Below are 17,986 nucleotides of genomic sequence, written 5' to 3' on the forward strand. Positions count from 1 at the left end.
AGCAAGAGTTTCCTGGAATAATAAAGTCATGTTGATGAAGGCAATGGAATAGTAAAGTCATATTAATGTACACAGTAAGCTTTGTGGGTGTGGATGGTTTCGGTTCTCACATATAATACTTGAGCCTTCAAATTATATAAGAATTAAGGATAGGCTTCCATGGATTTATCACAGAACTTAGCACACATAAAAAACATAAAGCCCATAGAAAATGTTCACTTGAAATTACTATTCCTTTTCCACTCTTACAAAAAGAAAAGAAAGTCTAACTCCATGTCCTAATAGTATGTATTTCTTTTCTTTACCAAATATTTAAATAGTTTTAATGCCATTTCATTATTATCAAGTGATAAGAATTTAAATGTATTGCATTTGCATACTTTGGCAACAAAATACATCATTTTCCTCTACAAGACAACAATATAAGTGGATGACTTAGAGTATTTAACATATCTAAAATAGAGATTTTTTATGTCTATTTATCATAATTTCAATCATTAAGTATAATTGGTATTATCTTTCTTTTCTTAGTTGGGCCTCTGATAGGGTCAGAAGTCTACAAGTGTTCAGAAACCAGTTAATTGAGAGAAGAAAGAAACACATTTTTTCAATTTGACCAGACAAAAGAGAATGTTTACATCATAAAGTTGGAAGACATCACTAACCTTCCCAATTCTATCTCTTCATCTTATTGTGAATATTTATAATGAGCAATAAGGACACTATAAAGTTTCTCTTTGTGACATATTTTATTATTATTAATATATTCTCTATGTTGAACTAAAACGTATTCCCTTCCTTCATCCCCTTCTTCCTCTACTCTTCCTTCTGAAAATGTAGAGAATAAATATATTTTCCATTCAGTTTAACATATGGAAGACACTACCACAATTATTGTGTTTTGGTTGTTTTTAGTTGTATTTTTTTCCTGAGATTGGCAGCCTGTTATTGAACCATCCCTCTATTTCAGAGGTATCCAATGTGTGGACTAGGACTGGTCCTTGATTGTTTCTTACCCTTTGGGAATATATTATATATTATAGGTTCACAAGAAGCTGTACCAGAATATGAATCAACATGCTACTCCCTTTATTGAAAAAGTCTTGCTATGAAAATATAAAGCTGGCTGAATTAGACACTGTGTTTATTGATATAGTTGCTTTATACTGTGGTACAAGCTTTTTTATCCTGTTGCAAATAAATAGTTGAGTCAACTAGTTTGATAGCATTTGCTCTATATAACATGGTTCCCAAACCCATTCTAATCATTCTTCCCTAGAGTATAACCAATGCTTACAGAAATAGTCTGCTAAGAATATAGTGGAAAACATTACTTCCTTGTTTCTGAACACTATTTGTCTTAGCACTATAGCCTCATAGTTTTTAATGAGTTTTTAATCAAATACAGTATCTGGTCAGAGTTATACATTTATCCCCTTTTAATTCATGCTATTTATTGTCCTCTATTCCGAAGTGGCTGCCTACTAGCTATTCTATCCAATTTTGTGCCATTTGTGAATATAGGCTATGCAGTTATTGCTGTGTAAAAAGAAGAAGTCACTTTAAATAACCACCTTTCTGAAAAAAAATCTCACGCATTTTATGGTTCAGAGGGTCAATTATGGTGACTATGGCTTGTTCCTTCTGATCTTGAGTGGGTGCTCCAGCGTCTGCCTTCAGCTGGTGACTGGCTTGGAGGGTGCCCGATCTAAGACGCCCTCAGCTGAAACGACTCAGCTCTCCTGGCTGGGACTCGTACTCTCCAGCAGGCTAGTTCTCAGGGCTGCGACAGGGTTCCAAGAGCAATAGGAAGCACACAAGACCTTTGCAGGGACTGGCCTCAGTCCTGGCGTAGCTCACAGAAGGGTGGGAAATGGGCCTGGAGGAGGACAAGGATACAATAACCATCATAATACCCATGTGTCCTTCTAAGTGCTTTACCAAAATTTTGAAAATGGTACTGACAAATGCTTTTCATGGAAGACCTCAATAGACATTACAGATGCATGGATCAAGTTTTAGAATATGTTATTTAAACAGCTTTGACTGTACCAGTAGGAGTTTCCAGCCAACCCATGTTTCTGTCATGTAAATAAGGGTTCAGTGAAAAATTTTGTCAAAGTTGATGCTTCAGTTAAGAAATCATCTGCAGTTTCCTGAATATAAATGATCATCACTGAATTACTTATAAAAGAAAATATTGGAAAGAATGTAGGAATTAATAATTTACTAGAGTAAACCACATAATAAATTATTTCATGCAATTTTTAAGTTTTAAATAATTGATAAAATGGGAAAATGCACACAATTTAATTTTAATGACAGACTGGTAAAATACAGAGTGAGGCACAATATAAACAAAATTAAAGACATCATACTTTGTATCTAATTTATATTTAGAATTTTTAAATTCTAGAAAGGAATGCAATCAAAATATACTTATCTTTATGTGACAAGATTATAGTGATTTTTATTTTTATCTTAAACTTTTAGATATTTTCCAGATTTTCTGCAATAACTATATTTAACATCATATCAGAAAAAAATAAAAATGCATTTAAGTTTTTTCTATTTTGAATTTTTCTGGAAATTTCCCTCTATTTTGAAATATGTCCATTGCTAATCTGATATTCTCTGAGAAATCATTGTGAACAGTTACCATAGGGAAGGAGATTTAAAGTATAGTAGCTAGATTTTAATAAGTATTTAAATGACATTTCATCTTAAAAATATTACCCGTAGTCATAATGAATGCTTGTTTTCTTTTTCTATTAGATGCCAAGAAAAAAACAGGATTTTAGGAGCAGTACTAAATTTCTATTCTAGAACCAATAAAAAGAAGAAGGCCTATGACATAGGATGGGAAAGCAGGAGAAAAAACTATATTTCAAACATCGATGCCTCATTGGTTATATCATTATGAGGCTGAGGGAACCTATGAGATAGCTGTATCTATTTTGGCACTGACCATCTCTTTACAGCCTTTAAATTCTTACTGGCGCTAAATATCACTTGTCACAAGGTTACATTTAAGCCATCTTAAGTGCTTACATGAGTACTTCAGATGCCAGAATAAAGCCCCTGAAAACACAACAGGTAGCCCTTTGCCTGCAAGGGATGTTGAATGTGAAGGTGAATAAATCATCGACCAGACTCAATATCCACCAGAGGCATGTGGTAGAGTAAAGAAGTAGAGTCCCTTTCTCTCCTCTTAACTTGAAGTGGATTCTACAGAATAGAATATGACAGAAGTGACACTGTGCCACTTTCCAGGTTTCAACCTTAAGCAGCTGGCAGCTTCTACTTCCTAGCTTTTGGAACATTCACTCTTGGAAGCCACCTGCCACGCTGTGAGAAGCCTAAGCCACATGAAACGTTCACACCTATACACCCCAGTTGACAGCCCGAGCTGAGCTCAGCCAACCATGAGCATCAACGACAGCCATGTGAGTGAGCCATCTTGGAATGTCACATCTTCAGGTGACTCCAGCCTCAGCTACTATCTGGCTCCAATTATATGAAAGACCCTGAGAAAGATCCATCCCAGCTGAGCCAGATCAACCCACAGAACCATGAAACATAATAAGTTGTTGTTTTAAGACACTAAGTTTGAGAATGTTACTAAGAAAAAACCTGGAACATTAGCCATTTGCTGGTATTGTTGTACTTGAAATAAAATTTGAAAATACATACAATAGATAGTGACATAAGATCTCTATAAAGCTATCTTTCAAACTGGAATGGAGAAATAGTGAGTAGAGTTTACTATATCTTAGAGAAACCAAGAAGAAATAAAAAGAAAGTTCATGATAGCAGTTCATATTTGGAGTATGAGTATGGCACTTTATGGTTTGCCACAACACTGAGGAGTATGAATTATTATCATCCTGATTTTTCCTTCCCTCCCTCCCTCTTTCTTTTGTCTGCTTCCAATTTCCAAGTTCTTTGCACTCCACTTAATCTCAGCAGGTTCTCATTCATCTCCATAATCTCCCAATGCCATTTATAGTACAGGAAACACAAAAGAATGCTGCTGAAGCAGGTGTGCATCTGGCAATCTCAAACGTAAAAGGGTAAATGCTGGCAGGATTATATCCACAAAAGCTCTCATGTGCTGGCTTTGTTTTTCTGCTTGATCAGAAATTATTATGTTAGGAACAGTGTATGTTGTGTATTTTTTAAGACCATGACAACAAAATCATTAGATGTATAAACCTTTGTTATACTGTACTCATGACCAAGTTTAAGAATTTTCTAGAGTGTTTTACAGCTCTGTTTTGCTTCCAGGTATTCCGAAGTTGATTACATCTGATATGATTAAAGAAGGTGCTGCTGTAATTGATGTCGGAATCAACTATGTCCATGATCCAGTGACAGACAAGACAAAGTTAGTCGGAGATGTGGACTTTGAAGGTAATAAGTTCTATCATTTTTGATAAGTAAAGATGAAGAAAGATTCTATTTTTTCATGTTTTGATAGTAGAAAGAGAAACTTTCTATTTGATGGGGGCGTTAGTAAGTTATAAATCATGGTACCTCTTTCCTCTGAGGGAAAAGAAAAGAAAAAAAAAAAAGGAAAACCTGAGGATGCCTATATGCAACAATGCCTTCTGAGGACAGCGTGGTGAATAAGAGCAAAGTACAGACATCATACTGCTGCCCCCCTGGGCTGCCGCTCACAGGCTCCCTGCCAGGGATGGGGCTTCCACTCTGGCAGGGTGACTCTCCAAGTGAACATATGTGTCTGTCTGCATATGTGTGCATTATGTGTACATGTTGGTCTCTTTAGGAAATGACCTCCTTTATTTCATTGTTCAGGTTCAGTCACTAATGTCAGAGAGCAATAATTTGAATAGCTCAACTTGAAAGGGTGAGAATATATTTCAGGTCTTGATCTTATTTCTTATTTTTTGCACTGTCATTCTGCCTCTTGATAACATTATAGTTACCATGCATTTATTGTAGAAATCACCAAATACTTATGATGCATCCAGGTGGCATAGACAGTACATAATAATGAGCTTGAGGCAAGAAAAGCCAGGGTATTTTTAGTTTATAACCTTGATTGTGCGTATGAGACAAAATGACCCAGTAGTTTACCACATCTTATACAATCCTTCTTTTATATGATGGTTTCTTGGTCTCTGATCATTACCATGCACTCTTATGCTTAGCTAAGAAGGTTTTTCACGCATGAGGATTTCTGAAAAATATTTTCAAATGAGCATTTTGGGACAAGTGCTCCTGCCTAGTCACACGTATATATGCACTTCAGGTTGCATACTACTCCACTTGGTAGAATTATTAAATTAATTTACAGTTATGTATCTAAACATATAATGAAATAAAAAAAGAAATGACAAATAGAAGGAATATATGAAATGAGCAGGAGAGAGCATTGGCCTGGGAGACTGAAGAGATGCTTTTAGATTAGTGTTCTAACCCAGGAACTTCACAGCCTCTCTGGGCATCAGTGTTGTTATCAAATGACACTAATGGCTCCTTCTAGCCCTAATGCTTGGTGTATCTTGTACATTCAACAGAGTGCTACCAAATAATTGTGAAAAACCCTCAAAACTCTTGGAAGATCAGATTTTTCTGATCTATCATGAAATACACCCACATAATTGGTGATATTATTCTTTCTACACTACTGGTTTGTGGAGGTAGAGCCGTAAGGAAGACCTGGACTTGGTAAAGAAGACCTTGCCATCGATGCCATGACTCAGCCATCCAGAGGAGCAGGCGAGTGATGGGTTTTGACATGCCATTCTTCAGGTTGTTCCTCAGGACTTAACCTGAGGTGAGGGATGATCCCTTGGCTGAGAGGGAAGAACTTGAACTTGGGTTATGACACAAAACTTATAGGCAGTGCTTGGCTGCTAATTGCCACAGGGAAAGTGTGGCTGCTTTGTACTGGTGAGAGTTTCACTGTAACTATAACCCAGATCAACAGAACGGATATAGATAAAATCAAATGCTGAAGTAGATTGTCCTTGCCAAAATCTTTGGCTCACTATTAAAAGAAAAAGGATGACCTATTTCAAGTAGATGACTTTGATGGGAATGATTTTTTTTTTAAAGAATAATGACCCCATTAGAGGAATATTAGAAATATGTAAATAATTGCAAATTTAGTGATATATAAAATATTTATTTTATTTCTAAGAAAATCTGGATGCCTATTTGTAATCTTCTTCGTTATTAGATATTTTGGCCTCAGTTTTGAAATAAGCTCTCTCTAAAGAGAGATATTTCATAAGGTTTGCTTCACCACTTGCTGTAGTTTGTGACAAAAAAGAGACATAAAAACACCCTAAATATTTCTCTTTGACTTAATGTCAGGTTTTTGTTTTGGTTCAGATATAATTTCTTCCAGAGCACATCTTCCCCATCATCTACTAGGGTTTCCTGCTCTCTTTTTTTTCCTCTGCTCCAATCTCTTCTTTCTTTCTTTCTTCTCCTCCTCCTGAGACCAGAATAGAACAGAATGGCCCTTTCTGGGCTGATGGCATTGTCTGGTGGTCAGGACTAGAGCTGACATAGAATGAAACTATTGTTGTCCCTCCCTCCACAACTGCTCCAACAATTACCTGCTACCCCAGCTCCTCAGTCACGAATTTGCCAATATTCTTATAGAGATGGCAGGCAAATCTAGTAGAAAATTACACTGAGGGTAAGGGAGATGTGAGAGTCTTTTATACATGGGGACACCATCTCAGTTCTTTGGATTCACTCTTCATTTAGTAGTAATAGAAGCCAGAGTTTAAGAACACTTTTTTTGTGCTGTGTACTGTTCTCATCCTCTTCCATAAATTATTAATTTAATTCTTAACCCCATAAGGTAGCTATTATTATCCCTGTCATCTTGCCTGAGATGATGTAGTCATGTAACACCATTTGTTCACAGCCGCACTCATAATTTGTACTTTGTTTTCTCCACTCTGTTGTGCTTCATTTGGTTAATACTTTCCTTTTGGAGACATGAAGTTACTTTTTTATCCCCCACCAGGAGATGTATATTAACAAGTTTTTAAAATGCATGGGCAATGATATTGGTGTACAGCAGTCCTCAGTTTGCTTGGTTCTGATATGCAGAGATTTCAGTTACCACAGTTGAGCTAAACACCACCAGTTCCCCAACAAAGTGGTTGAATTCCAGTTCTTGTGGTATGTTAACTATAACTGCATAAAGTGCAAACTTCTCTGCTAGATCCTCAGTCCAAGACTTATTACGTAAATATCAAATGTGCATGATGATCTGTGACCAATCACATCACTTCTTTCAAAGCTGTTGGCAACTGGTCATGGAGCATTCAGCTCAGACAACAAAGTGTAGAGTTCTGTTGAGGGGTCCTTGCCCCCAGTGATAGACCTCATGACATTTTACAAGAAAATATATCATGGAAAGAGGGAATTGCCAGCAAAGAAATGAACAGTGATGATACTTAAAGTGAAGTTTGAAACAGCTGGCCATGGGATGTTGACTGTGCCTCCATTTGCCATTTAATAGACTTTAGATATACAGCTAGAGGAATTCACTGAAACAAACTTATGGATCTGTATAGAATGTCCCAGAACAAGTTAGGGGTGAGGCTAGGATGCCAGACAGATGGGGCAGCAATAGAGGGCAGGCCAGTACCAGGAGTCTAGTTGGTAGGCGGGCCACAGGGCAGGAGTCTGCTTTGAGTCCAGGGCCCCCGGCCCTGAGAGATTGGGCTATTGGGGCTGCTGTGAGGCTCCCCTGGAGACTGAGGGCCAGGCCCGGGCACAGTCCACAAGGTTCCCAGTCATTGGGGCAGTGGTACTTTAAGGCAGCCCAAGGCAAGGAAGCCTGCATCACACTTTCAGAAACTGGGGCCAAGCCTACAAAAAAAGCCTTGGTTTCTGTGCCTGGGCCCAGGGCTGCACACGGCCCTCAGGACTTTGCACACCTTCTAGTTCAAGTACTAAGATTTTTGAGTGTATGCCTGGCTGGGTGGGGCAAGTTACCTGCTGTTAGAACACAGCCCATGGATATGCAGCCGGAAGTGGGATTGCTGGATCATATGGTAGTTATATTTTTAATTGTTTGTGGAGCCTCCAACTGTTTTTCATAATGGCTACATCAATTTGCAATACCTCCAACAGTACACAAGAGTTACCTTTTATTTACATCTTGGCCAACACTTATCTCTTGTCTTTTTCATAATAGGCATTCTAACAGGTGTGATGTGGTATCTCACCGTAGCTTTGATTTGTTTTTTCCTGGTGATCAGTGATGCTGAGTATCTTTTTATGTACCTGTCAGCCATTTGGATGCCTTCTTTGGAAAAAACTATTTGGTTCCTTGTCCCATTTTTTAATTGGATCGTTATTAACTTGTGTGAGATCTTTATATATTTTAGATATTAACCCTTTATCCATATATGATTTGCAAATATTTTCTCCCATTCTAGAGGTGGCCTTTTAATTTTGTTGTTTATTTTTCTGTGCAGGAACTGTTTAGTTTGATGTAGTCCCATTGTTGATTTTTGTTTTTGTTGCTTATGCTTTAGATGTCATATTCAAGAAATCATTGCCAAGACCAATGTCAAGGAGCTTTTTCCCTATATTTCCTTCCAGGAGGTTTATGGTATTATATCTTATGCTTAAGTCTTTAATCTATTTTGAGTTAAATTCTGTGAGTGATATGAGATGGGGTCCAATTTGATTTTTCTGTTTGTGATTATCCACTTTTCTCAGTTACCGGTGTTTGAAGAGACTGTCACTTCCCATGGAATGTTCTCGGCTCTCTTGTCAAATATTAATTGACCCTTTATGTAGAATTTATTTCTAGGCTCTGTTTGCTATTCCATTGGTCCTTGTGTCTACTTTTATGCCATTACTATACTGTTTTAATTACTGTAACTTTGTAGTATAGTTTGAAACCAGGAAATGTGGTCTCCAGCTTTGTTCTTCATTCTCAGGATCGCTTTGGTTACTCAGACAGGGTCTTTTGTGGTTCCATTCAAACTTTAGGATTATTTTTCTATTTCTGTGGAAAATGCCATTGGAATTTTTAATAGTGATTGCGTCGAATCTATAGATGGCTTTGGACAGTATGGACATTTTAACAATATTAATTGAGCTAACTCATGGACGCAAGGTATCTTTCTATTTGTGTCTTCCTCTTTTTTTTTTTTTTTTGTCATGTAGTTTTTTCACTGTACAGATCTTTCTTTTTCCTTGGTTAAATTTGTTTCTTAGTATTTTATAGTTTTTAATGCTATTATAAATGGGAAAGTTTTTAAATTTCATTCTTATATAGTTCATTGTCATTTTATGGAAATACAACTGATATCTGTAAGTTGATTTTATGATCTAGCTTTCCCATTTCTTGATTTCTATGCAAAGGAAATGAAAATGGAATATCAAAAAGATATCTGCACTCCCATGTTTACTGAAGCATTATTCACAATAGCCAAGATTTGGAAACACTCTAACTGTCCCTCAATGGATGAATGAATAAAAAATATATGAGATAGATGATAGATAGATAGATATAACAGGATAGCAATAGATATAATGGAATTACTCAGCCATGAGAAGGAAAGAAATCCTGCCATTTGTGACAGCATAGGTGGACCTTGAGGGCATTATGCCTAGAAAGAGAAGCCAGGGAAAGATTAGTACTGTATAATTTCACATACATGTGGAGTCAAAAAGCTGAACCCATAGAAACAGAGAGTAGAATGATGGTTACTAGGGGCTGGGTACAGTGGGATTAGGAGATGTTAAATGGTATAAACCTGCCAGATAAATTCTGGAGATGTAATACTACACAGTATAGTGATTATAGTTAACAATATTGTATGATAAACTTTAAAAGACTAGATCTCAATTGTTCTCAGTACAAAAAATAAATGATAATTACATGACATAATAGTACTGACTAAAGCTACATATGTATATTTCAGTATATAAATTATCAAATCAACAAGTTGCACATCTTAAAGTTACACAATGTTATATGTCAATTATATCTCAATTAAAAAAAAACATACACACAATGCACAGGATTTTAGTTTCCAGCTGAGACACAGTGGGGGCAGGAATGGGGGCAGGGACTCTCTCTCCTAGTTCTCTGCTCCTCAGTGCCCTGTTTGCCCTTTGGTCCTCCCATAAGGTTCTTTGTGCCACTACTACAGGGCACCCTCTCGTGGACAGTGCCCTCCTGGAACTGAGTCACCTCACACTTTAGGCCACAGGGGAGAGAGGGATGCAGGACCAGCACCAGCTCCACTGAGCAACTAGGGAGCTCTCTCTTCATGATGGAGTCTGTGCTTGAACTTGGGGAAAGATGTGTAGATGAGGAGGGAATGGTCCTAGATAGGGAGCAAAAGAGGGTTCTTAGCCCAGCTTCCCTGGAAAAGGAAGAGAAAAAACACTGAGCTAGTTTGTCTGTCTACTCTCCAGCCTACAACTCACTCTTTTCTTAAATTGCACCAGGAATGGGATAGCCTTGGAGAGGACACACAGCCGAGCCCTCCTCCTATTAGCAATTTCTTCCTGGACCATAATTCCCAACATAGTAGAGGGCCAAGGGCTTTTTTGACCTCTCACAACACCCCTTTGCAAATAGAGCTGAGGAGGACAGTGGGAAGAAGGGGGGCTTCCCATGGCCCTTTCAGGAATCCCTGGAGGTCAGAGCAGGGCTTGGGGCTGGGATATAGGAAGGCATTGTTATAGGGACACAACAGTGGCCTAAATAGGCAAAGTCTGTATCCACATGTAGCTTGGAGGAGGCAAAATAAACAAATACATACATTTTCATGTAATATATTAGGAAGTGTTTAGTGTTACAAAAATAAAACAAGATAAGAGGGGTTAGAGAATTGTGGAGTGAGGCTGTTTAGAAAGGGTGGTCAGGGAAGGCCCACTGCTGAGCTGAGCAAAAAGAGGGAGAGAGCTGTGTGGACAGGTGGGAGAAGAACGTACCAGGCACCTGGAGCAACAAGTGTGAAGGCTTTAAAGGGCAGCATGCCTGGTGGAGTTAAAGAAGTAGCAGCAAGGGTGCCATATCACGTAGGGCGTAGGGACCGTGGAAGAGAATTTGGATATTATTCTAAGTGTGATAGACAGCCATTGGAGGATTTGGGGAAACAAATAAGAGCTGACTTGGCATTTTAACAGCATCACCCTGGCTATTGAATGGTAGATAGACCTTAGAGAAGCAAGGGTATAAATAGGGTATGTGTTAGGAGGCTATTGTAATTAGCTAAGTAAGAAATTACCCAAGGTGGGTGTGGACCAGCTTGGGAATGGGTGATGGTGTTAAGACATGGTTAGATGGTAGATATAATTTAAAAAGAGAGTTAGAATGATTGGGTAAATGATTAGATAGAAAAAGAGAAGAATCAATTATGACTATAAGAATTTTCAAATAAGCAGGAATGAAGGTCCCAGTTCTAGAATCCTGAGATGAGTCTGAAGTGATCAATGAATTTCACCTACATTTGTGTATATTAGGTAAAGAGTGGGCAGAAGGAGAAAGAGGCCCTTTACAAGTGGAGGGAATAGTAGAGCAAAGGCAAGGAGGAAAAATTACAAAATGCCTTTCATACTTAATAGTAGGCCCGACATTGTTTGTTAAATGAGGGAAGCATGATAATGTAAATAATTGTGATCCAAATGGCTAGAGCCTTACCTTGAATTCTGCCAAAGAATCTCCACTGGACAGGAAGTCTACAGCAAAAGGAACTCTATAATTTGCGACTCCATTTGGTCAGAATTATCCTCCAATTTGTAACCCAATAGTTGAAACATTAGAACAAAAGTGGTCTCAAATTACACAAAAGCCCAGTACTGCTTTTTCTGAGAAAGTACTAGAAATGGAACTAAAACCGTTGGAGTGCTTTTAAAGCAGTTTTCATCTAAATATTCTCTTCTTTTATTTTAGTTGCTTACAAATGTCTTTTATATGCATAGTACTCTACATTTGAAACCTAAGGGTTACTTTCACTCCATGCTCTTTTTATATTGTGTCCAACCTTCCATAAAAGATTATGGAGTCTGACTGACTAAGGTTTGAATCTTAGCTCTGTTGCTTAAAACTGTTGGGAAATGCCCTGTCTGGTTTTAGGAACTGTGACCCCAGCAACAAGAGAGAGGGCTCCAAGGCTGGAAATAATCAAGGAGGCCTTGGGAAAACAGGCCACTGAGGAGACGTAACCTGTCCCCCTGGCAAGGGCACAGCTCCTGCCTCCCTCACATTCCCTTGCTTGGCCTTCTGATGGTCGCTTGCTGGTGACGGGTAAGTTTTCTCATGAGGAGAAATGGCCTAAGACAGACATCGGCTGGTATGGGCAGTAGACTAGGACATGGGGGACACGGAGAAAGGGCAAAAAGGCCCGCACCCTTTGGCTCAGCTTGGACATGGCTGGAGTCCTCATTCTATGTGAAATAAGTCTCCTTGTCTCTTGGCGGCTCCCTCCCCCCGCCTGGCTCAGGCTCGAAACAATACCAGAAAGAGTCCTAAAGTAGATCTTTAGGTGGTTCCCAGGGAAAATCAAGCCTAAAAGTAAATTCTTTAAAGTATGCTTTGTTTCTCCCTCAAAAGCTATAGCCAGCTCATGCTGGGAAGGAAATTTACATTATTCACAGACCCTAACCCTATACCCTTTGGTGCTCTCATGTTTGCTACTCTCTCATGTTTAGTTGTCTCTCTTGTTTACTAGTCTCCTCTCAGACTTAGGACCTGCGTAAGTCGGTGTGTTCCTGCCATTTGTTTTCTTCAAAACATCATCAATTCTCTGTAGACATTCACATACTGATGTAATGAGACAACCTGTGCGTTCCTGTTACCTAGCCCCACTGATAACCCTTTCAATAAAAGCCTTTGAACAAAGGGGCTTGGGGCCTTCCCCACTAGAGGGAAGAGCCACGTCCCCTCTCCTGACAAACAGAAAAAGTGTTTGCGACAACCATGTTCATTCCCCCATCCATGACACCCCCGGGTCGGGCTCTGCGGGATTCAGAGTCCACGCTCCCATCTCAGCTGGCCCTGGGTGGTAACCCTCAGATCTCGGAGTCCCGAGCTCCCCGTGACACACGGTGCTCCCCCATGACAGGCGACCTGCAGTGCTCGCCCACGCGTCATAAAACAATTAGGTAAATCACTTTACCTCTCTGAGACTTGATTTTATCATCTGAAAACTGAGATAATAATACCTATCTTATAAAGTTGTTTTGAAGGTTAAATGAAGTAATCACTTCACATGAGCTGATGTGTGTGACTTGCTGAGTATAAAGGCTGACAGAAAACAGTGCAAGTGTATGTTTGTATACGGACACACTAGTGACCTTTTCTCTCCATTCCATCTATAGTACTGACCTGGAAAGGTATAACTTCACATTTCAGTCACCACTCTGCTCCACGTTTCTTTCCTGGCCTCAGCTCCCTTCTGGTCAAGTCTGTTCTTCACCCGACAGTCATCTGCATCAATTTTAAAGCACTCATACTTATCCCCATCTTCTCCCAACTCCTACAGCAGATCTCATCTGACTTACTAATTTTTCTCTTAATCCTATACTACCTTGAACTTTAATTACTCCTTCCCTACTACATTGTATGCCTGTGTAAGGTAAATTTCTTGTCTTACATTTCTTTTGTACCGCCATCCCACACCAGCCATCTTAGTTACACCATTGGCATTTTATGATCATCCTCTGTACTTATAAATCTCTAATATTACTCTTACAGAAGTAATTCTCTAAGGTTGCCTTAGTGGAAACAAAACTCTTATTCAAGGTGACATCAAACAAATTATTAATCTATAACAACCCAGATCCAATAATGATACATCCCTTGAGTCATTCATTGATTTGCTCAGTCCATATTTCTCATGCAATATACCTTCAAGGTACTGGGATATAGCCATACACGAGAGAGACAAAGTCTTGTTCTCACAGAACTTAAACTCTCTAGACTATATGTAAAAACAAGTTTTTTTGGAAGTTGCTTTGGCACTATTTACTCCCAACTGTACATTATACAAGATGGAAAAGAAAGAGTGTATTACCAATTTCTAAGGAAATAGAACTATTTTTTAACTCTATCTCTTTTACAGAACTATTTATCTGTGATACTGTAAAAAAGAAAAATTAAAGTCACTCCCTACAACTCAGTTTGCAGTGTTAATTATTCAATTTGATGATATATGTCTTAATCAGTTTGGGCTGATATAATAAATCACCATACCCTGATCAGCTTGAACAATAAGCATTTATTTTTTACAGTTCTTGATGCTGGAAGTCCAAGATCAGGGTGTCTCCATAGTTCGGTTGTGGTGACGTCCCACTTCTGGGTTGCAGAGAGCTCATTTCTCATTGTATCCTCACATGGCACAAAGAGTGAGAGAGCTGTCTCTGTTTGCTTTTTTTTTTTTTTTTTGCTTTTTTTTTAATAAATGAAAGCATTGATCTCATTGATGAGGGCTCCACATCATGACTTAATCACTTCTCCAAAGCCTCACCTCCTAGTACCATCATATTGAAGGTAAGGTTTGCAGCACATGAATTTTGGAGGGCCACAAACATTCAGTCCAAAAAAATACAGTTGATCAGTCTGACTCAAAATATCACCTAATTATGATAGATGATTACAAAGTAGCCCAAAAGTCCAGCTTGAGCATAAGGGAAGACCTCATCCCAGAGGTGATCTCATCCAGTCATTTTGAAAAAGTTGATGGAAATTTGCAAAAGCCTCTGTTGGAGACACTGTTACTAACACTAGTGTCATAGTGCCCACACAGGTCACTTCATAAAACAAGTAGAACCACTGGTAGTCACTGTGAGATCCCTGTCATCAAGGCGCAAACCATCTTCCCTGTTCTTACGATATAGACAAGATGCTCCTTAGGAAGTTTAGGTCTTCAAAGTCAGGTCAACTGTGGACATTTTCTTTTTAGTATAATGTATTTGATATGGAATGACCTACCCTGACAGTGAAGAGTTAAAATTGAAGCACGAAAAGGCCATCCACAGGAACAAGAGAGGTGCCTGAGGCCTCTGCAAGTCCTCTTTTTCTTACACTTAATGATGAGATTTGTTTTGCATTTGTTTCTCAGAGCCTCATATTAAAATATGAATATTTATGGGAGGGAAGTTTTATGTTGTAGCATCTTGGGCTATGGCACACTATTGAGATCAAGGGCCTGCCTGCGTAAGATACTCCACAGCCTATGTAGTTTACATACTTTGTACTCTATGATAGGAATGCTGAGTGGCTTGCAGAGGAGACTGGGGAAAATGACAGGTGTAAATGATGATTTTATTTTTTTTTAAGAAAGTCGAGAAAGGAAGATATTTTTATAGAATACTAAAAATATCATAACAGTGATCACTACTCCTGACCACCAACATGGGAACTGGCAATGACAGCTGACAGAATCCATGGTCAGAAAGGAGGTCCCACTGATGGGTCATAGAATTCATGGTGAGCAATTTTGAACTTCCATGGGGTGGCTGATTTGCTGTTTGGCCTTCTGAGTGGTATGAGCAGTGTTTTTACATATTCCCATCTATGAAGCAGGTAGCTAGATATATATAGATTTAATTTAATAAAAAAAGAAAAGTAACAAAAAAAAAGAAGAAAGAAAGGCTTAGCCACCCTACACATACAGATAGCATAGGAAATAGAGGGAAGGAGTCTCTGTATGGATAGCTCACCTACCTAATGAAGCCAATACAGTTTGTGTAGAAATGTGAATCAGGGTGTCATACTCTTGTACCAGTGAGGGCATTACTCCTGTCTGTCCCATTACTGCCCCACGGGGGGCATGATAACGAATGTCTTCATATATGTAGAAATCTTGTAGAAACCCCAGGAATCAAGCAACCAGATAAATGCAAGAGAAAGCATAGTAAATTGCCTTTAGGGCACCTGATTCCTTGTTGCCCTGCAAGAGTTCAAGGCGAGCCACGCACTTGTCAAGGAGCTCTTGCCTCTGTCTGGTTTATCATGCTCTTATGTGTCATTTTTATATTAGCCATATGAGAAAGTGGAGTGTTTTCCATGTTACCTCCTGAGTCATACTATTTCTCTAGTCTTATGCTAGACAGGTTTTTCAGGTTGTTATTCATGTACTTCATTCTCCTGGAGCTTGTCTCCCCTTCATTATAGTGGGTATGTTTGAAGGGTCATGCCTAAATTGCCTGCATTTAAAAGCATGGGAAAATTCTCCAAGCATTTAATTTAGACAATTATACATATATGCATATACTAGGAGGCTGAAATTTACATAAGAGGAACAAGAAATTTTTCTTCTGCTGCCTTGCCACAGGTAAGGAATTACCCCTTTTCCTTTCGGGGAAGGGAGTTGGCTTTAAAAGTAAGTTGTAGCATTGTCGGGAATCTGGCATGGGCCATAGAGTACTTCCTTCAAAGTGACAGAGAGCTGAACAGAGTATAAAGGGAAATGAGATAATCCTACAGAAACTTGAGGCATCAGTTTCCTCCACCCAAAAGTAGATTCATAAAAACACAAATATATCCTTTGACTTTGCCAGAACATACAAATTTCAAACCATACTAGAAAAATGAATTGTGATTCGGTCCATCTGGATATTCCATTGTTGGGGGGCTTTGGAGCAGTACATAATGGGCTGAAGCACGAGTGCACTGTCTGCCTGAGAGTCAGTGAATTTTCTCACAGGTGTCTTTGGTAAGAATTTGTATTATTAATCCCAGGCCCTGGGAACCTGGGAACATAAAGTTTCCAGAGAAAATAATGACACAGAACACACAAGCCAGAGGCCCCTGGGTTGCCAGTACCAAAACGTTCATGATCACACACTTACTTCTTCCTTTACCCTCACCTGAATTGTTAAAGGGCATTTTAATGCTCCTCATGTTGCTATTAGTATCCCTTCCGAGAAATATTTCTAACCTTTGTGACCACATGTCACCCCCGGGGTTTTGGGAGGCACACACATATACTGAACACCTAGTTTCTTCCATCAGCCCAGTCATCACCTCAAATTTTAAACATGAAATAACTTCTGCTCCAAAGCTATTGTTCTTATGGTGACATTGAAAAATGCTTGTCCTTCAGCTAGAATAATGAAGTGATGTCAAGTCTGTCTTAATTTTTCCTTTTAGAAATCTGAAGTCAACAACATGGAAAAAATATCTGTCTACATAGTGCACAAAATGGAACAAAACAGATTAGATGTGTTTTCCAGGCTGAAAAAGGATTTCTTGGGTAAAAATTTAATAACATGCAAGAACCTGAAACTTAATGGAAATACAACATGAATTTCTCCTTTAATTTTCTTCTGAAAATTATGAAGTAGTACTCATATTTCTCTTCAACTTCCCATCTTGCATAATTTGCTATTACTAAATATATAAATAACCAGGTTCATTCACAAAAGACTTTCCTAAAATCTGATCTACCTTGAACACAGCAACCACAGCTGCCATCGCCCAACTTAAGTTTTCCTGACTCCTCACCTCAGGGTCACGCAGCCGATGACCACCTCCCAGCTTCGTCTCTTTCTCCTCTCTGTTTTCACCGTACTCGTTGGTCAGAAGAACTTCTTTCAGCTCCTCCAATGTGTAAGGGTCATTGTCAAGTCCAAACCTTCATTTTTACCTCCACTATGTCTGTGTTGCAGTCTCTCTTCCATTCTCACCCGCTCAGGCCTTCGTGAGATCTTGAAGCTTTTCCTGTCACTTTACAGACATTTCTCTGACCCGCATATCTGATTGCTGTTCCTCTATGAGGTGCTCACACAAGTGCCAGAACTTACTCCAGTCTTAGCACATTTCACTTTATGCTGTTACTGTTGTGTTCCTCGTTCCCTCTACTCCAGGTGATTAACTAGTTTCACTAAAGAAATGTGTTGGCTGGTGTGGCTCAATGGATTGAGCACCGGCCTGCGAACCAAAGGGTCACTGGTTCAACTCCCAGTTAGGGCACATGCCTGGGTTACCAATGGGGGTACCCATTGAGGGACGTGT

The 17,986-nt window shown here is 39.0% G+C and overlaps 1 protein-coding gene across 1 annotated transcript in view; it reads left to right on the forward strand.

Moving 5' to 3' along the window:
- MTHFD2L (methylenetetrahydrofolate dehydrogenase (NADP+ dependent) 2 like) overlaps positions 1-17,986 on the forward strand; it is a 103,088-nt gene that overhangs the window by 79,186 nt on the left and 5,916 nt on the right. Inside the window, exon 7 of the mRNA XM_054591567.1 lies at positions 4,288-4,413. Within this exon, the coding sequence (XP_054447542.1) occupies positions 4,288-4,413 (126 nt within the window). The remainder of the gene's footprint in view (positions 1-4,287; positions 4,414-17,986) is intronic.

The sequence above is a fragment of the Pteronotus mesoamericanus genome, unplaced genomic scaffold (genome assembly GCF_021234165.1).
Source record: "Pteronotus mesoamericanus isolate MK-2021 breed Mesoamerican mustached bat unplaced genomic scaffold, CSHL_Meso_final contig_130, whole genome shotgun sequence".
Lineage (NCBI taxonomy): Eukaryota > Metazoa > Chordata > Mammalia > Chiroptera > Mormoopidae > Pteronotus > Pteronotus mesoamericanus.